Below are 21951 nucleotides of genomic sequence, written 5' to 3'. Positions count from 1 at the left end.
TGTGTACATGCTGTGGTTCTGTGAATGTGTGAGAGTTTTATTTTGTCTATGTCCGAGAAGGACTTAGTTCAATAGCTGAATAACATCTAGCAGTATTTGTCAATGTGCCTGTATGCCACCCAACTCTATACTTTTCGTACTGTTAGTCCATTCTGGATTTTCCATTGTTCCACTTTCTGCTCTGCCCACCCACACACACACACACACACACACACACACACACACACACACACACACACACACACACAGTTCCACCCAATGACCATATATGCAATTTAATGAAGATAAATAAATCTCCAGTTTTAACAGCAAAATCCTTAAGTTATGCACTTCTAATACACTTAATGATAAGGTATATATATCAATTCTTGAGTAAAGGTAACAACTTACCATATACTTGATGTCAATGTTGTTTATGAGTCTGTCCAACTGATCACTGCATCAAGTATACAATGAGTGATTACCACAACTCTCTTCACTATCTGTCTTCTTTCCATGACATTCCAGTATTGCATCAGATTTCTTACTGAGGATGATTTGAACTTTACAAAACACATACAGTGAAACCAAATTACAAAAAAATTATGATAAATACAGGAAACAAATTCTGTGTATATTACAAAAATAGGCACAAAACTAGGTTGTATAAAAAGACACCACTTAGTTTATGGTTCACACATTTGTACAACACATATTTCCTTGGTTTTGCTATTTGTACAACTGAAAAATGCAGTCATTCTTTGGAAATGACGATGCTAAAGCACACCAAAACATACAAATCTTAGAGGGTCACTGCATTTGTTTTTATGACATTCAATGTCGATAAAACTGCAACTTTTGTAGGCAAATACAGATTGTCTACATTAAACAATACAAGCAACACTGGTATATAAAAGCCCAATACAAATCCATTTCAGAACCAAAGATCACCCCCATCATCATCATCATCTTCCTTTTTGTTTTGTTCTACCTGCTGCAGTTCAGAATCCATTTGGAGTGGCAGCTGTGGAGTGTCTTCATGCACTGATTCTGGCTCTTGCATTGACAAAGGTGCAGGAACATGTGCTGGTGTGGATACCAAATGTGATGCAGCACTCTGAGGTTCATCTTCATCTGACTCACTAACCTCTAAATCGTCGTGTATTTTGTCACGCACTTGGCTTTGTGATTCTTGACGCTCTGAGTCTCTGTGTTGTGGAAGTCCTTGCAGGAGGAAGTCTGATGGATCATAATTTGGGTCTACATCCATACTCTCTTCTGAAAATGATAAAAATTAAATTCTACAATTATATCTAGCAGTTATGTGAAACAAATTATATCTAAAACACTGATAATGACCACAATGAAACATCTAAATGGCATATTGATATACTTAATCTGCATTTCTGGTTTCATATAGCCCAGATAATTACCAAAGCATGTTTGGTTGGTTGTTTTGGGGAAGGAGACCAGACAGCGTGGTCATCGGTCTCATCGGATTAGGGAAGGATGGGGAAGGAAGTCGGCCATGCCCTTTCAGAGGAACCATCCCGGCACTTGCCTGGAGTGATTTAGGGAAATCACGGAAAACCTAAATCAGGATGGCCGGACGCGGGATTGAACCGTCGTCCTCCCGAATGCGAGTCCAGTGTCTAGCCACTGCGCCACCTCGCTCGGTGCAAAGCATGTTTATTATATTCATAACAGAAAAGTGCATAAGGTTTCCAAGTTACAATGGGCACACAATTTTACCAGAGATGAATCACTTTATCTTTCAGTACAGGTGTAGAAGTCTGATCAATTGGAAGATGAGAACAAATCTGTGGAATGTTTATGAATATATATGTACTGTAGCTACAAAAGTTCTCTCTCTTTAGTATTATAGAAATATATTTATGCATGAAGGTTATAAATAATGAACCTCTCCCTCAGGAGATTTTCCAAGACTGTAATAAAGCCCACATCAAAAAAAGTTTTGCATCACCCTGGCTCCCAGAACTCCTGAAAATAGATGTTGACTGTGGACACTGTATCACAGACACAGTCACTTTGACTGTTCAGAGATGTCACTAAACTCACCCAAAGATGTAAACAACCATACATGAGCAGCAGCTATTAGACGGAGGGGGTCCAACAGCCGATCAGTTATAGTCATTCCACCAGGAAGGAGGTACACGGCTCATGTTGTATGTAGTTCAACCACGCCTAGACGGTCAATACCATGGTTCGATCGTGTCCGCACTGTTACTTTGTGCCAGGGAGGGCTCTCAACAAGGGAAGTGTCCAGGCACCTTGGAGTGAACCAAAGCGATGTTGTTTGGACATGCAGGAGATACAGAGAGACAGAACTGTCGATGACATGCCTCACTAAGGCCGCCCAACGGTCATACTGCAGTGGATGACCACTACCCACAGATTATGGCATGGAGGAATGCTGCCAGCAATGCCACCATGTTGAATAATGCTTTTCATGCAGCCACAGGACATTGTGTTACAACTCAAACTGTGCGCAATAGGCTGCATGATGCACAACTTCACCCCCAACATCCATGGCGAAGTCCATCTTTGCAACCACGACACCATGCAGTGCGTTACAGATGGGCCCAACAACATGCCGAATGGACAACTCAGGATTGGCACCATGTTCTCTTCACTGATGAGTGTTGCATATGCCTTCAACCAATCATCGGAGATGTGTTTGGAGGTAACCCGGTCAGGCTGAATGCCTCAGACACACTGTACAGCGAGTGCAGCACAGTGGAAGTTCGCTACTGTTTTGGGGTGGCGTTATCTGGGGCTGACATATACTACTGGTGGTCATGGAGGGCACCATAATGGGTGTACAATACGTAAACGCCAGCCTACAACCTACAGTGCAACCATATCGGCAGCATAATGGCGAGGCATTCGTCTTCACGGACGACAATTCGCACCCCCATCTTGCACATCTTGTGAATGACTTCCATCAGGATGATGACATCACTCAACTAGAGTGGCCAGCATGTTCTCCAGACATGAACCCTATCGAACATGCCTGCGATAGATTGAAAATGGCTGTTTATGGACGACGTGACCCACCAACCACTCTGAGGGATCTACTCCAAATCTCCATTGAGGAGTGGGACAGTCTGGACCAACAGTGCCTTGATGAGCTTGTGGATAGTAATCTGGACCACCACCCTGAAGGTCCCGCTGTATGGTAGTACAACAGGCAATATGTGGTTTTCATCAGCAATAAAAAGAGTAAAAAAGATGTTTATGTTGATCTCTATTCCAGTTTATTCCAGTTTTCTGTACAGGTTCTGGAACTTTCAGAACCGAGGTGATGCAAAACTTTTTTTGATGTGTGTATCTACTGCTCAGTATTTATTGACAAATCTTTTGTAAATTGTGTTTCTTTAATTCACTAGCTCCTCACACAAATGCTTATTTTACACCAGATTCTCAAGAATTAGCTTTCCCCTTATCAACAAGCTCTAACGGCATCTAATAATCTATCATTTATATTTAAAATGCGTACATAAACAATAAATGTCTAATGCAACTACCATTAATCAGCAAAATTTTGTGGCAATCATTGAGAAATATATAAATAAATAAATTACCAGACTACTACTTGTATACAGATTTCAAGTCTTGGTCTGGCTAAGCAAATCACATTACAATCAGGCAAAACATACAAAGTTTTAGTGTCCACCAGTAGAGATAATGGGAAAAAACAGACCTTGTTCCTGTTGGATTTGCTGAACTGGAGGATAATAACCCATATTACCAAGCTGCACCATTGCCTCAGCTGCTTGTTGACTGTCATCATCTGGAACTGGTTCTCCCTCTGATAAAGGTATGTCGTCCAAGTCTTCTTCACTTGAAAACTGCAAATCTGAAACAATACACACAAAGATGCAGACTGTATAAATCATTGCAACCATAGAAGAAAACCAGTTAGGTGCCAAAGCAGTAATCCAATCTTATGAGCTTAAAATCTATTAACTTTGGCATCTTTTGTGACACTTAAGACAATTTCTAACCACTTGGAAAACTTGGTGAGCATTACAGTGATCTTTGTTTTACAAAATAACAATTTTTGTTGACAATCACCTGCAGTCATTTGGGCCTAGTGTAGGTCACTAATGATAGGCTATTAGCAACAACTCAATCACTGCCAATCAGAAACACTAAAATGAGACATTCACAGAGACAAAATTGCATCACATTTTCCAACAAAATAGGCAGACTGAAACTGAATAGGAAATGAACTGGCTGATTGGTCACAGGAGATGAATGTATCAGTCATAAAAATTATCCCATCAACAAATGGACAGGTTTAAATGTCACAATACAGAGGAAAAACAAAATTAACTTGGGAAAACCAACAGAGAGCCACTGTCATTTATGTATGAGAGGACTACTTCTCTTACGCAGTTGCGTCCACTGCCCTTCCTGCTGCTTATCACAAGCACCTCCTAATGTCTCCCATGGTATCTGTACAACCTTTTCCACATATGCTGAGAGACTGGACTGGATTGTGACTTTAAAGGGACTAAACAGCTTGATCATCACTCCCTCTATTGTACAACAGTATCTAGAAATAGTAAGGTATCAATCTTTTCCTATTACAATGGTTTCATGGTCATGATAAAAAAGAAAATTTTCTAAATATGTATTGAATAAAAGCTTTGCGAGAGGTGGTGTCATATTCTGCACTTGTAATAAAAGTTCTATGTTGATTACAATTCTTTCTTATCCTTACACACTTTAGCATTAAACCATTTCCTAATGATCTAAATGAAAAAGATGTAGCATACATTGAGAAACACATACATTGAAGAATTGTGGTCACAATAGAAGTTCTATCATCAGGAAATTTTTTAAGTTAAAACACATGTTGTTATTTAACCTCCCCCCCCCCCCACACACACACACACAAAAAATCAATTGCAGCTGCCCCTTCTCCCTATCTCCACTGTCAGCAGGATGGAGCATCCAGTAATAAGTAATAACAAAATTCGCCTTTTGTTTGATTACATAGTCTAAGCCATGAGGTACTTAATCTTTGAGTGGAGGGGATTGCTTATAAGGATCATAAATTATGTTGTATGTTGGATAAGGACAGCTAAAGGGTTTTGGAGCCATATTGAAGAGAAAGGTGCCCCGTTCAAGTTTGTTCTGTGGCCAGCATAAGAATATTAAAGCTGCTAAATTTTATCATAAAAACAACCTATGTATCATTCACACACAAATGGTATGATCTGACATAAAGTTCACAATACTTTTCACCTAGCTTCAGCTAAAGTGATACACTCAATAAAAATGTGGATGACCATTGGGGAAGAAAAAGATATGCAGAGGAGGGAGGGGGCGGAGACAGCTTCAATCACATCTTGTCGAGTCCTCTCAAAGTAGGATGAAGCCTTGGGTGGGTTTTGTGTGGTCAATGTGCAATTGAAATAGTACGGGCTGAGGTGTGAATGGGAATTTGGATTGAGCAAGTAGGAATGCTAGGGTAGCCATGCAGTTGCGCAAAGCCACTGTGTCAGGGTGGCACACTGGTTAGCACACTGCTTAGAGAATGAGACACCCAGGTTCAAATCCTGGCCTTACTACAAATTTTCTGTTGTTGCTTCAGTCTGCATACGTACATAGATGTTTGAGACCTGGAAACATTTCTGAAACTATACATTTCCATTTGATGAAATAGTATGGTTGATTTTCAAGAAATGCAGAATGCAGACAGCCTTGCAGCCTTGTAGCAGCATGGGGCAATTATTTTACCTCTAAATAGTCAAGAACTCCTTGTGGATAGTAATGGCTAGCCATTCCTTTATTGTGAATGACAATGAGGAACAAAGTCACACATTGCACTCTATAGCAAACACATATTTCTGTAGGGTTTGCTCTTAAACTATACAGAGTTAATCCACAACAGAATTCCATTAAAATGTAAAAAGCAAATTCGCAAGAAGGCCAAAGTTGTAGAAACTGATTTATTTTACCAAACTAAAAATTGATTTTCAGCAAGTTATACAGTGAACTGAAATGAAATATGCATAAAGTAATGATATGAATTTTTAAGATATTACAATCTAGAAGCTACATTACTTCACATTTAGTTTATTGTAGCAGTGTGGGACAACTGTTTTAACTCTAAATAGTCAAGGACTACTTTTCAAATACAATAAATTTAATCAGCCTATGGTGCTTTCTTTCTTCAATACCAAAAACAATACACAGCCACACAATTCAAGGAAAGAAAGAAAGAAACCAAAAGATGGGATTTTGTTCACAGAACATCTACAAATGAGCTACAGAATTTCAGGGAGAGCATAAGGGAACAACTGACAGGAATGAGGGAAAGAAATACAGTAGAAGAAGAATGGGTAGCTCTGAGGGATGAAATAGTGAAGGCAGCAGAGGATCAAGTAGGTAAAAAGACGATGGCTAGTAGAAATCCTTGGCTAACAGAAGAGCTACTTAATTTAATTGATGAAAGGAGAAAATACAAAAATGCAGTAAATGAAGCAGGCAAAAAGGAATACAAACGTCTCAAAAATGAGATCGACAGGAAGTGCAAAATGGCTAAGCAGGGATGGCTAGAGGACAAATGTAAGGATGTAGAGGCTTATCTCACTAGGGGTAAGATAGATACTGTCTACAGGAAAATTAAAGAGACCTTTGGAGAAAAGAGAACCACTTGCATGAATATCAAGAGCTCAGATGGAAACCCAGTTCTAAGCAAAGTAAGGAAAGCAGAAAGGTGGAAGGAGTATATAGAGGGTCTGTACAAGGGCGGTGTTCTTGAGGACAATATTATGGAAATGGAAGAGGATGTAGATGAAGATGAAATGGGAGATATGATACTGCGTGAAGAGTTTGACAGAGCACTGAAAGACCTGAGTCGAAACAAGGCCCCCGGAGTAGACAACATTCCACTGGAACTACTGACGGCCTTGGGAGAGCCAGTCCTGACAAAACTCTACCATCTGGTGAGCAAGATGTATGAAACAGGCGAAATACCCTCAGACTTCAAGAAGAATATAATAATTCCAATCCCAAAGAAAGCAGGTGTTGACAGATGTGAAAATTACCGAACTATCAGTTTAATAAGTCACAGCTGCAAAATACTAACACGAATTCTTTACAGACGAATGGAAAAACTAGTAGAAGCCAACCTCGGGGAAGATCAGTTTGGATTCCATAGAAACACTGGAACACGTGAGGCAATACTGACCTTATGACTTATCTTAGAAGAAAGATTAAGGAAAGGCAAACCTACGTTTCTAGCATTTGTAGACTTAGAGAAAGTTTTTGACAATGTTGACTGGAATACTCTTTTTCAAATTCTGAAGGTGGCAGGGGTAAAATACAGAGAGCGAAAGGCTATTTACAATTTGTACAGGAAGCAGATGGCATTTATAAGAGTCGAGGGGCATGAAAGGAAAGCAGTGGGTGGGAAGGGAGTGAGACAGGGTTGTAGCCTCTCCCCGATGCTATTCAATCTGTATATTGAACAAGCAATAAAGGGAACGAAAGAAAAGTTTGGAGTAGGTATTAAAATCCATGGAGAAGAAATAAAAACTTTGAGTTTCGCCGATGACATTGTAATTCTGTCAGAGACAGCAAAGGACTTGGAAGAGCAGTTGAACGGAATGGACAGTGTCTTGAAAGGAGGGTATAAGATGAACATCAACAAAAGCAAAACGAGGATAATGGAATGTAGTCGAATTAAGTCGGGTGATGCTGCGGTAATTAGATTACGAAATGAGACACTTAAAGTGGTAAAGGAGTTTTGCTATTTGGGGAGCAAAATAACTGATGATGGTCGAAGTAGAGAGGATATAAAATGTAGACTGGCAATGGCAAGGAAAGTGTTTCTGAAGAAGAGAAATTTGTTAGCATTGAGTATTGATTTAAGTGCCAGGATGTCGTTTCTGAAAGTATTTGTATGGAGTGTAGCCATGTATGGAAGGGAAACATGGACGATAAATAGTTTAGACAAGAAGAGAATGGAAGCTTTCGAAATGTGGTGCTACAGAAGAATGCTGAAGATTAGATGGGTAGATCACATAACTAATGAGGAGGTATTGAATAGAATTGGGGAGAAGAGGAGTTTGTGGCACAACTTGACTAGAATAAGGAATTGGTCGGTAGGACATGTTCTGAGGCATCAAGGGATCACCAATTTAGTACTGGAGGGCAGCGTGGAGGATAAAAATCATAGAGGGAGACCAAGAGATGAATACAATAAGCAGATTCAGAAGGATGTAGGCTGCAGTAGGTACTGGGAGATGAAGAGGCTTGCACAGGATAGAGTAGCATGGAGAGCTGCATCGAACCAGTCTCAGTACTGAAGACCACAACAACAACAACAACAACAGGTTTCAGGAAAATTATGTTCTCATATTCAGATGTACAAATTTACTAGTCAGCTCCAAAATGGTTGCGCACTGTGAATGCTATACTGCATTGTAGAACAGGCGGGCGTGCTGCTCTGTACCACACTGCCTCATCTGCCTGTTCTACAATGCAGTGTGGCATCCATGGCGTGTGACCATCTTGAGCTGGCTACTACATTTGTACATCTGAATATGGGAACATAATTTTCCCAAAACCTGTCATATTTATAATAAAACAAAGTCACAACTGAAGCAAAACCAAAAGAATCAATAATGCATTGCACATCATTTATTTCAGAGGTCTATCATTTCACATTGTTGTGACTTCCTGTACTGCATATCAGCAAGTTCTGTTACATACATGGCCACTTAAACGTTGGAAAAAATGTGTTACAACATTATGCATATATAAAGAGGGGGGAAAATCTTAAGTCAGTCGGCAGGAATTTGCTACATTTTAAAACTGCATTTGTACATATACATTCAAACTCCTGTATTTCATTAGGGCTTACCTTCTTCTAGGACATCTTTCTTCCTTGATCTTCCTGCTGCTCTTCCATCTGTCTCATCTCCTTCCACATCAACAAAGTCATAATCATCCATGTTTGATTTGCCAAAACCATGATCTGGAGAACTGTTCTGACTCTATGGAAAATGGAGTTTTATTTTTTACTACAGGATTTAGCAGTAATATAATGTATATTATATGATTTAGGTTAATAAAAATGTATAGAAATTAAATATCTGGTTACTAACTGCATGTTCAGGTTCAGTGATGGCATAATTTTCTTCTTCAGTTCCCAACCATGTTGGATCCATTTCTGCTTGCTCGAGAGCCCTTTCTTGTGCCAAACTTATGTTGCTTTCAAGTTGTGTTAAATGATCTCCATACTGTAAAAAGTAACTACAGTGACACATGTATTTTAAAATATACTCCAAGGTACTACCAAATTATTGCTAAGGAAAGTACTCACCTCATCCAAAGTCGCTCGGCATACTTTTACCAAAGTTTCTGCCTTCTGGCTGTAAGTTGAATCTTTACCATTGTAAATAATACAATTTTGCAAGATTCTTTCTATATCAGCCAAAAATTCATATCGATTATGATATTTATGGCCTGAAAAAGAGCAAGGTGTGACATACCATTATAATTATTTAGTTTTGTTCAAACACCAGTATTTAACTGGAAACTTACATTCTGTTTGTTTGTGAACTGCCTATACAGCAAAAGAAACAACGGCTTTGTTGAAATTGGGGCAAACATGTAATAATAAGCTTACTGACTGACAATGTGAAACTATTTCATTGTTCTGAACTCAACAAAGCTCACACACTCATCACCCCAGAACATGTAATCACAGCAAAGGTATTTCATTTTACACCTTCAAAGCTGCAATTCACACCTTATCTTGTACATAGGCAAATCTACTAACAAGCCACAAAGCCCCTCAAGCATGGTGTGACACCCTTTAGCTTTCATTTTAAATATTTATTTCTCAAAAAAATTTGTGTTATACTAGTGAAATACTTGTTGGTCCTTGCACCTTCCTTGTTAGACCCCAAACAACTGCAACAAATTATCTTTTTTCTTTTTTTAAATGTTTCAGTTTATTTTATTCTCTTTCTGTTTGAAATACATGGGTCACAAATCTACCAATGTATGTCACTATACAGGGTGTTGCAAAAAGATACGGCCAAACTTTCAGGAAACATTCCTCACACACAAAGAAAGAAAATATGTTATGTGGACATGTGTCCGGAAACGCTTACTTTCCATGTTAGAGCTCATTTTATTACTTCTCTTCAAATCACATTAATCATGGAATGGAAACACACAGCAACAGAATGTACCAGCATGACTTCAAACACTTTGTTATAGGAAATGTTCAAAATGTCCTCCGTTAGCGAGGATACATGCATCCACCCTCCGTCGCATGGAATCCCTGATGCGCTGATGCAGCCCTGGAGAATGGCATATTGTATCACAGCCATCCACAATACGAGCACGGAGAGTCCCTACATTTGGTACCGGGGTTGCGTAGACAAGAGCTTTCAAATGCCCCCATAAATGAAATTCAAGAGGGTTGAGGTCAGGAGAGCGTGGAGGCCATGGAATTGGTCCGCCTCTACCAATCCATCGGTCACCGAATCTGTTGTTGAGAAGCGTACGAACACTTCGACTGAAATGTGCAGGAGCTCCATTGTGCATGAACCACATGTTGTGTCGTACTTGTAAAGGCACATGTTCTAGCAGCACAGGTAGAGTATCCCGTATGAAATCATGATAACGTGCTCCATTGAGCGTAGGTGGAAGAACATGGGGCCCAATCAAGACATCACCAACAATGCCTGCCCAAACGTTCACAGAAAATCTGTGTTGATGATGTGATTGCACAATTGCGTGCGGATTCTCATCAGCCCACACATGTTGATTGTGAAAATTTACAATTTGATCATGTTGGAATGAAGCCTCATCCGTAAAGAGAACATTTGCACTGAAATGAGGATTGACACACTGTTGGATGAACCATTCGCAGAAGTGTACCCGTGGAGGCCAATCAGCTGCTGATAGTGCCTGCACATGCTGTACACGGTATGGAAACAACTGGTTCTCCCATAGCACTCTCCATACAGTGACGTGGTCAACGTTACCTTGTATAGCAGCAACTTCTCTGACGCTGACATTAGGGTTATCGTCAACTGCACAAAGAATTGCCTCGTCCATTGTAGGTGTCCTCGTCGTTCTAGGTCTTCCCCAATCGCAAGTCATAGGCTGGAATGTTCCGTGCTCCCTAAGACACCGATCAATTGCTTCGACCGTCTTCCTGTCGGGACACCTTCGTTCTGGAAATCTGTCTCGAAACAAACGTACCGCGCCACGGCTATTGCCCCGTGCTAATCCATACATCAAATGGGCATCTGCCAACTCCGCATTTGTAAACATTGCACTGACTGCAAAACCACATTCGTGATGAACACTAACCTGTTGATGCTACGTACTGATGTGCTTGATGCTAGTACTGTAGAGCAATGAGTCGCATGTCAACACAAGCACCGAAGTCAACATTACCTTCCTTCAATTGGGCCAACTGGCAGTGAATCGAGGAAGTACAGTACATACTGACAAAACTAAAATGAGCTCTAACATGGAAATTAAGCGTTTCCAGACACATGTAACCGAGCGAGGTGGCCCAGTGGTTAGGCACTGGACTCGCATTTGGGAGGACGACGGTTCAATCCCGCGTCCGGCCATCTTAATTTAGGTTTTCCGTGATTTCCCTAAATCACTCCAGGCAAATGCCGGGATGGTTCATCTGAAAGGGCACGGCTGACTTCCTTCCCCATCCTTCCCTAATCCAATGAGACCGATGACCACGCTGTCTGGTCTCCTTCCCCAAACCAACCAACCAACCCACCAGACACATGTCCACATAACATCTTTTCTTTATTTGTGTGTGAGGAATGTTTCCTGAAAGTATGGCCGTACCTTTTTGTAACACCCTGTATAAGTTCTGCAAATTGGCAAGTTCTCAACATAGTCTTATTCCCAGATGGTTTACTCTTCTTCAGTAATAGTTTCTTGTTGCTTCCTTCTGTGTGACTGACTATTTTTATCTCTTAAATACTTCAAGATTTTATCTCATTTCCAACACACACACACCCACACACTTGTACAGACGGCTTGGAAAAAATATGGAGCCACCAAAAATACAATAATTACCACACCTACTACGGTTTAGGAACCCAGTTAATATTCCACATAGTCACCCCCCCCCCCCCCCCATGCACTCACACTCACACACACACACACACACTGAAAGGTTGCAAAAAATATGGAGCCAGCAAAAACATGATTACCATACCTAATACGGTTTACAAAACCTGTTAATACTCCACATAGCTGCCAGACATCTTGGAATGGATAAATACAGCTCCTGTATGGTTCTTACCGTATACTGTAATGTGTACCATTATTCCAGCAAAATAGTGGCAAGTTCAGGTAACGACGATGGAGATGGATAGTGATCACACACCCTTCTTTCCAAAGTAGATCACAAAGGCTCAATACTAATATAAATGTGACTTTGCAGAGAGTAACCATGTGGCACACAAAATACTATGATATGGCTGCCTGAATCATCTCTGAACTCTGGTCATGTTTCACTCTTGGGAGATAAATTCAGACGAAAGTTGTTAACAATGTGAAACAAGACTCATCTGGCCAAATAACTTCCTTCTATTGCTAGATAGCAGGGGTTTTATGGCTTCACCACCACATTTTCCTGTTACAGGCGTTTGCACCACTGATGAATGGTTTTGCAATTCCAGTTCGCCCTGCAGTTCCCTGCTTCTGAAGCTACCTTTGTGTTGTTTTGGTGCTGACATGGTACGAAAGTGTGACATTCAGTTCTGCAATGACCTATTCAGCTGTCATCCTCTTATTTTTCATCACAATCCTCTTCAATGAGCATTTGTCATAATCACTCAACATGCACCTTCGCCTGCGATTTGACTTAGCAGATGATGTTTTTCCACTTTCCCTCTATGCAGTATAAATCTTCATTTCAGTTACTCTTAAAACACTAAACATTTCATCTCCCTTGATCACGGAAGCACCGGCCATACAAGCATCAACGATGCGCCCACATTTGTAGTCATAATGCACTCACAACTACCACAGAGCACTGGTCTGACCATGACTGACACTTGCAACATATTGAGGATACTGAACAGTTGCAGTTTGTGGTCAAATACAACAGCGCAACCTGTAGGCTTGGCTAGCATTAGCAGTCATGTTCAAACATGCATTTCTTGTGGTGTTTCCACATTTTGTGCAAACCCTTCCTTTATATTCCATCAAAAGAAATATCCTGACCTGAAAGAGAATGAGGTGTTGGTAGTGTAAGTAAACAATTTCATCATTTTTAACCTGTCATCTGTCTCCTCAATAAGTGTGTACTCCATCCATTTCCTCTGAATTTTTCATCTCATGTGCTTGATGAAAGTTTGTTTGGTTTCAAATGCTTAAGTCCCTATTTCTACCTACGCACTGGAGCATCATAATTACAAACTTTTGCTTTTTATTTTAATTTTATGATAGTTTCATACCAGAAATAAATTTTTGTTAGATCTCTAACAAGAATTTTATGGATGATCACTATTATGTCATGAATATTGCAAATATGAACTGTAACATACATATCTACAATTATTTATTTCCCCCTTGTCTGTGCAGTTTCAAACTTCACATCAAACAGTGGAAAGCCTAGGTTCGAATATCAACATTATTATGAAAAGGGTAGGTTGCAAAAGATGACACACTGAATTGCAGGCAGACGCAACAAAAAGACTGTTGCACATTGATCTTTTGGTGAAAGCCATCTTCAGAAAGGAAACACACATACACACAAGGAAGCACATCTCACGCACACGACAGCTATCTCCTTTTCATAGTACTGTTGATATTCAAGCTTTATATGATGTACATGATGAAGTGAAGTGCAGGTAGACAAATTATTATGTATGTTTTTTATGTTATTCTGCACAAAAACTGTTTTATAATTAGAATTTTGAGAAATTGTGGAACCTTTTTTTAAATACTAAAAATTCTTTCTTCATTGCATTTACATATGTAAAGTGCTTATGCATGTCAAGTATAGTGTATTGGTAAAGTGTGGTTCTTTTTTTTTTTTTTTTTTTTTTTTTTTTTTTTTTTTTTTTTTTTTTTTTTTTTCCACATTGAAGTACGCATTCTTACACGACACAGTGACATGGTGACATACACGTTAGCTGTTACACAACTGCCTTGTATTTGAATAGCTTAGATCATACAACAAGATCCACACAAAACGTTCACTACTTTCATAAAATGTTTTTTGTAACTACATCTATTTAAAAATTTTAAAAATGTGTGACACCCCAGTTCTGTCAAACTCCTTCTACAAAATCTCAAGGTGTCTTGTGTATGTAACAGAATACACTAATCATCAATCTGTATGGATAAATTTGTACTGCGTATGTTAACTTACTTGTGGTTTAAAAACATTACCTGTAAATTCTTAAGTCAAAACAAAACTACATTTTGCGTATAAGATCATCTGCACAATTACGTATTAAAAAAAAAATACATTGAGAAATATATGAATAGAAGTCTCACTTTGTTATAGGAAAAAGATGAAAGCTCCCCACAAAGGAGAGATGGGGAGGGGGAGGGAGAGGGAGGGAGGGAGGGAGGGAGGGAGGGAGAGGGCGAGGAGGAGTGTCAGGAAGAAAATCTGTGCAACTTACTTTGAACCTTTTTGGCAACTGTTTCTAGATCCATCGGATTCTTGATAACAGTATAGTAGTCCTTCACAAGTTTCTTATTCACAGGTTTGAGGAATGGCCATGATTCAGACATGGCCTTCAGTTTGTTGTTCACGACATTATCCAAGATGTATGACAGTGCAACCTGGTCATTATCATCCAGTAATGGATTAATAGCCTTCTCAAGCCTCATAAGCCTATCCTCTTTTTCAGCCAACCTGTCTACACACAGACCCAACATGCGGCGAGCTGCTACTGTCAGTGAACTTTTTGTACCTGTAAAAAAAGTACAACATTTCTGATATTACAGCAAAACAGTCTTCATTACATATAGGGAGATTCAAACACAAGCAAGTATTTTGTGATAAAAGTCTTATTCATTAAATTTACATTGTTCTTAATTTTCTACATAATGAGTCATCTTAGTCAGGATGCCCATCGGAACAGTGTGACAAGTGGTTTACTGTTTGTCACGGCATGCAACCAACTTGCAACTTCAGATGGAAATCACATAGTATAATGGAGCAGCACCTATCAGACTGACGTGATGTAACTGAGTCTTATGGCATGCCACGCCACTGCCGGATGAATGTGTTGTGCTCTACTTCAATTTTTGCCATGTGTCACGCTTGTCTAGTGACACTTTATGAACATTTCTGCTTTGGTTGTTTGCATGTCTCTCTACTCAGAAAAATGAGGAAAATTGCTGAGTTCAGTATTCATTTTGGTCTAGTGGAGAACAAAAAATCATGTTTATGATCACAGCAGTGCTGGATACTGCAATGAGAACTCTCAAGATAAAGCGTGGGAAAGGACTGAAAGTGAAAAATCGTAGACAGATACAATAATTGAAATTCATCTAATTTATTTATGCATAAGAATGAAGATACAGAATTAAACATAATTATGTATGATGGTTTTCTACAACCATTTTTCCAAATCTTTTACTGACTTGCGGGATCTAATGTAATTCGAATCCTTTCAGTATGAAGCTACATACATACGTAATCTACTCTGTAAAGATAATGCTTCATTTGGGCTAGCATTGTTAGTGGGCCACTGTTGGTTTCCTGGCTTTTGATGTGAATTCTCAATGGTATGGCCCAGACTGTGTTGCATAATGAATGCATACAAAGTTATGAAACAAACAAATGGCTTGAACTATCACACTGGTTCATTTCACAATTTACTGAAGTATTAAAAAGCAGATCTTTGACACTAACAAACAAAAAGAGTATTCTATAGAATTTCTTCCCTTGGATTATAGACAATTAAATATAAACCTTTCATTAATTGTCTAAAAGACTATGGTCTAACTGTGTGTTTTATGAAAGGGAAAGCTTCATCCACGGCAAAACAATAATGAAGTTTGCTCTCTTCTTCTGGCAAAGATTTAGGTTCTAAAAGCAGGAGCGTACCTCCAAACAATGCTTTACGGAAACAACTTTCCTTTAACTCTCTGCCATCACTCTTGTGGACACATTCCCTGTCAGATGATAAAAATTCAATTCGATTCATTAGTCACTTTGAGGTTGAGTTCACATGAGCAAAATGTTTGTGGAGTGTTAGCTGCATGGTAAAGTATTGAGAAAATTCTCCATTTAAGTTTTGACAAACTCTTACCTACCTCTTGTTGATGACATGTTGCATTGTTCTTCTTCCCACACAATCTAACATAGACAAATTCAATTGCAATCATGACGATACCCAATAACTCTTTTTTCTAATTTTTTATGCTGATTAGACACATAAATTAAAAGGTTGTCATGATACATGATTGAAGACAAACAAAGCCTTAGTTCTTTGAAACTGGCTGTTAAAAGAAAGTGCCGATTGGGAACTTTTTGACTGAAATGTTTGCTTTTGCAAAAACTTGAACACCTTTTTCTTCCGAAATCGCCTTTTCTTCATTACTTTGTTGAAAAGCAGAAGCATTTTCCCGCCAGTTAACTGAATGTGTCTCTGACTTAAGCTGTTTCTGGACATTATCTGTCTTTTCCCACCCAATTCAACGATTACAAAATTGGCAGACCATTAATTTCCATGTATCGTGGGCATTCATAGCTGTGCAATCCATGCTTGACAATGCCACAGATAGTATTAGTAGAACCAAACATACGGTAACTCTATTTTAAAATTGGGGAAGAATTTTGGTGCAGTCAAAATACATTGCAGATTTTGTTTTCTAATCGATATAACGCAGAGTGTAGGCACTATAGGCTATAGTGTCGGATGGCCGCAATTGTAAAAAAATTAGAATTTTGATTGCCAGAGGGGAGAGGAGCAGTCTACAACAGGGCTACCAAACAATTGCTTGTCGAGGTGAGTATTGTTTAACGATGTAGTTCAGGCTCAACCTCTAGCGATGTTCGACACAACCACAGTTCAAAACATCTGCATGAAGCATTGTACCACTCCACTGTCTGTGAAGTTCTGCAGCAAGAGATCACTTGTGTGACAACTGATCTAAATTGTAGGATGGATCTTTAACATTAACATTAACATTATACAATCATTTGAATTTTAGGCATTTCTTTGTTACAACATGCTAGGTCTCATGGCTGAGTACTACACTGCATTACATGGCTTGCATCTTAAATAGACTATACAACCACCACAAATGGCATGGCACCAGATCATTGAGCACACTGATATGTTGTCATGTTTGTACACTTTTTATTTGCAAACAGATTCTTATGTACACTATCTTTCCAAAGTGGGCTTCGTCAGATGATGTACGATACCTGTAACTGGAAGTACGTTACATTTTCGACATTTATAAGCAGAAAATAAAGGTATTTCAAACTATCTCTGATCAAATACTGCATCTGGATACAATTCACTATGAAATAGTGTCTATTAAGTAATTTTGGATTTTTGTATTTTGAGACAGAATTCACATCAATTCCACATTTATCGCAAAATGCAAATTTTTCCGGTCCCTGGCACACATCTAGCTCTGATGCTGAATCTGTGATTGTCTATCTTTAGTTTTAAAATGAACATAACTGTAGTTTATGCTGTGACTGACTGACTTCATAAACCACATATGAAAGAGAAACATGAGCAACAACACTGTCAAATGTGTGGCCACAGCATTTGAATGTGGCAGCTTGTATCCCCCTGCAGCCAAACACAAAATGTATCACTTATTTACTTGAGATTGGAAATAGGTATGGCTATCCTTCCAGCATTAAAAACAATTCTAATATACTAGCTACATTATTTATGCAGCAATGTATCACGTAAGCTGCACCAAACATATACCGTCCAGCAAGCATATTTTTCTTTGTAAACTTTTTAATATATGTGCAGTACTTTACTTACATTCAAAGTATGTAATAACTATAAGCAATAATGAAAAGACAGCCAGTTCACAATCAAGCTGTGATGTGAGACAATACACACAGGAAGAATCAAACTGTTTTATTGAATAGTTTCCTCAAAATCGAATGAGAAAAACTGTGTACGTAACACATGCATAAACCCAAAACCATAGTTTTTAATTTTTGATGCAAGAATTAAAAGTTTAAATGATAAATTAACAACAGAGATGAATGTAGCTTTGCTTTATTTACATAAAACATTAATTAAGTTGAAGGAAGCCAGAACATGTTCATTGTCCGAAGAAGATCTTGTGCCCTGTTACTTTTGTCAGCATCAAGTCACATGTATGCCATGTATCTGTCATTCCATGTGTCATATAATTTGGCACACCACGTCAGGGGGTGCTCTGCCTAATGTTTATATTTTTACCATTGGTCCATTACTTTTTAATGCCATTTATTTTAAGTTCAAGCCAATTAAGCATGAAGCATTGTACCACTCCACTGTCTGTGAAGTTCTGCAGCAAGAGATCACTTGTGTGACAACTGATCTAAATTGTAGGATGGATCTTTAAGAGCAGTCCAGTAGATGTATCCCAAAGTTTGATGACTTATTGTTCAGGAGTGTGGTCTTGTCACAGAGAAGTAAAACAGTTGTGATCAGCAAGCTGTCCCTTTTTGAGCTAAGTTCCTGGAGGAAAGTTACCAGGAGAATGCCTTTGCTATTCCAGAACTCTGAGGTCATGATCTCCTCAGCAGACAACTGTTTCTTGGTTTTGAAGATTGTCCTCTCAATGTTTCCTACCACTATACAATGGCTCCTCTGAATTAAGGGTGTAAGGACAGATTTAGTTTTATGATACACACACTACTATTTCCAGAAATAAAAGCATCACTTTCTACTTAATATTTTATAAGAAGTATGCAAGAAATTTCAACTTGTAGAGCTTTCTTCTCTTCATTCAATATTCTTAGAACTCTAGGAATAGAGTCTCACCTCCTTCCAAATGGTTGTGTGTATTCTTCCTTAGCTGATCTGAGGTTTAATAGAGATTATGCCACAGTCAGATGTCAACTTCCTACAGCAGAATCACTAACAATAGCTTTGATGTTTTGTGCTTTGGAGTTTGTGCAGGGACAGCAGGAGTGTGCATGTTTTCAACACTGTCTCAGCCCTTCTTTAACTCATTACAACACTGTTTCACCCCAGGCCATAAAAAATTTACATCCACATCTACACCTACACGACTGCTCTGCAATTCACGCTTAAGTACTTTTCAGATGGTTTACAGAACCACTTTTAGACTGTTTCTCAATTGCTCCATTCTTGAATGGCACATGGGAAAAAAATCTAAGTATTTCTGTTCAAGATCTGATTTCTCTTATTTTATTGTGATGCACATTTGCTCCTATGTAGGTGGAAGTCAACAAAATATTTCACATTTGGTGTAGTAAGTTGGTGATTGAAATTTCACAAAAAGATCTCATTGCAATTAAAAAGCCTGATTTAATTACTGTCACCACAACTCTTGTTCATTTCTGTGACACTCTTCACCCCATTTCATAATAATACAAAATGAACTGCCCTTCTTTGAACTTTGCTTATGATCTATGTCAACCCTGTCTGATAAGGAGCCCATACCACACAGCAATACCCCGGAAGATGACGGATAAGTCACGTGTGAGCAAACTCATTAGAAAATATGTTGTATCTTCCACATGTTCTGCCAATAAAATGGAATCTTTCATTCACCATCTCCAACACTTCCTTATTCTGAAATGTGAGAATTAATAGTGACCCATTTACAGCATCACCATTCTCCTGCACGAGAAACCTTGTGTGCAAATGCAGGGCACAAGCCTCTTGCTCACTGCAGCAGCTACTGGATGCAACATAGCAGTTTCTCACTTGTAAGTATGATTGAATGAATTCTGAATATTAATTATTTTCGGCCACAATGGCTATGTTTGTGAACCGTGACTGTGTGGGATAATTATTTATTTCTAATTTCTGCTACCAGTCACTTTATTTAATATTTTATGTTTAGTCTAACATAATACAATGCGTTTCGAACATGTTCTGTTCATCTTCAGGCGTTTATACATACATACATACAGAGAAATGTTACTTAAAAAGAAACAGTCTTAAACTAGATTAATCTAGAACTCTTTGTCCGTTGTTTGTTACTGTAGCAGCTGGTGTGGCATTGGGGGGGGGGGGGGGGGGGCGGCAGTGTATGGCTAGAAATCGAAATCAGTGATGTCTTCTGCTGGTTTTGTTTCTTGTGGTTGACTATGTATGATGTCACAGTCTGTATAGGATGCAGATAGATTTGCATCAGTTATGTGTTACGAAAATAGTGTGAAAGGCTTTTATATGATGGTTGATCACTTATGATTTCATCATCTTGCTACTTCATTTGCATCACTGGTGTAATGGCGGAGCTGTTGATTGACATTACACTACTGCATATCATGTTTTGTCACTGATTACCAATGGAATTCACTGCACAAATTGCTTCGATGTTATGCACACAACACAAGATGGCAGACTGTAGCATGTGAGTCTGTATCGATTATCGAGGTTTTGTATCAATATTCTTGGTACTGACTGATTTGTAGCCAATTATTTACACTGACATATCTAGAATCTACTGAGTTAGAAATGGCTTAAAACTGTTGAAGAACACAAACAAACAATGGACAAAGAGTTCTAGAGTAATCTAGTTTAAGACTGTTTCTTTTTAAGTAACATTTCTCTGTATGTATGTATGTATGTATAAACGCCTGAAGATGAACAGAACATGTTTGAAACACATTGTATTATGTTAGATTAAACAAGAAATATAAAAAAAGTGACTGGTAGCAGAAATTAGAAATAAATAATTCTGAATATATTAATTCAATAAGTAATTTTCATACTGTGCTGGTTACATTTGGAGGAAGTTTAATACAATGAAATCATTGAGTCACAAACCAGTTAAGAAATTGGAGTATGTTAAGAGCAAATGCAAAGCAGAGACATAGAATTTCAAATTTACTTATAGTTGAGATGGAAGAGGATCCCTTACAGCTCACAGTAGTGTTGCCAACTTTTAGCTGTGAAGCACCAACGGCTGTAGGCAGAAACAATAGTCGTCTACAGAGCTGTGACAAAACTGAGACATCGCCACAGAGATCTTTACAAAATTGTATTACATTACTGGCTGCCATGCCCAGCCCACTGCAACTGTCAGGGATCAACTTACACTGCCTCAATTACAAATATGTTTTCTGGATTATTACCATTGTAAAGTGTTGAATTTTCAACAATCTGATTAACATCAGCTAGAAACTCCTCTCTGCTCTGATACTTCTTCATTCTCAGATTTTCACGTATTGTCTGCAGGTCCATTGGGCGATTCACAATTTTATAATAGTCTGGTACAACCTAGAAAACAGTACATGTTGAAGAAACACACCCTCTCTTTTTCTCTTAGTGACAGATCATAAATGTCTGGCATCAATACAAAATAAACAACAATGTTATTATTATACATAAATCACTGACACAAAAGCATGCAGTGTATATGAGTAATGAATTAATTAATGAATCAAAACCACATAGTACCAACAAAACCACACTTACAAACAATTTAAAACAATATTAAATTTCTTATAACTTTCGTAGTATATTCGAAGGGAGCAGCTGCCAAAGCAAGAACATCCACCAAGATTACACACAGTGTTTAGTTTGGTCTTTTTATTACATGTATTTGTGAAGAAGTGAACAGTATCTGCATATTTATCTATACTAAGCAGTATTTATAAATTGTTTTTCTAAGTGTTTGCATATTTTTTGAGCATCAGTGTTGCTTGTGCGGACCTTTTGTGATAGCCAGGAGCAGCACAGCAGAAGTGCTATTGTTGCGTGGGTTAGTATTATAGTTATTACTGTAAAACTGACA

General features: G+C 38.6%; 1 protein-coding gene across 1 annotated transcript in view; it reads right to left on the bottom strand.

The window, feature by feature from the left end:
- Nucleotides 1-859: 859 nt before the first annotated feature.
- The window catches only part of LOC124794835 (transcription initiation factor TFIID subunit 1), a 209294-nt gene continuing 188202 nt past the window's right edge, over nt 860-21951 (bottom strand). Inside the window, exons 22-28 of the mRNA XM_047258499.1 lie at nt 21290-21434; nt 14661-14954; nt 9347-9489; nt 9129-9263; nt 8885-9017; nt 3704-3859; nt 860-1257 (exon numbers count right to left, since the gene is read on the bottom strand). Coding sequence (XP_047114455.1) covers nt 914-1257; nt 3704-3859; nt 8885-9017; nt 9129-9263; nt 9347-9489; nt 14661-14954; nt 21290-21434 — 1350 coding nt within the window. The 3' untranslated portion in view covers nt 860-913. The remainder of the gene's footprint in view (nt 1258-3703; nt 3860-8884; nt 9018-9128; nt 9264-9346; nt 9490-14660; nt 14955-21289; nt 21435-21951) is intronic.

The sequence above is a fragment of the Schistocerca piceifrons genome, chromosome 4 (assembly GCF_021461385.2).
Source record: "Schistocerca piceifrons isolate TAMUIC-IGC-003096 chromosome 4, iqSchPice1.1, whole genome shotgun sequence".
Classification (NCBI taxonomy): domain Eukaryota; kingdom Metazoa; phylum Arthropoda; class Insecta; order Orthoptera; family Acrididae; genus Schistocerca; species Schistocerca piceifrons.
Note: the sequence above shows the minus strand (reverse complement) of the source record. Positions and strands in the feature narration are given on the sequence as shown.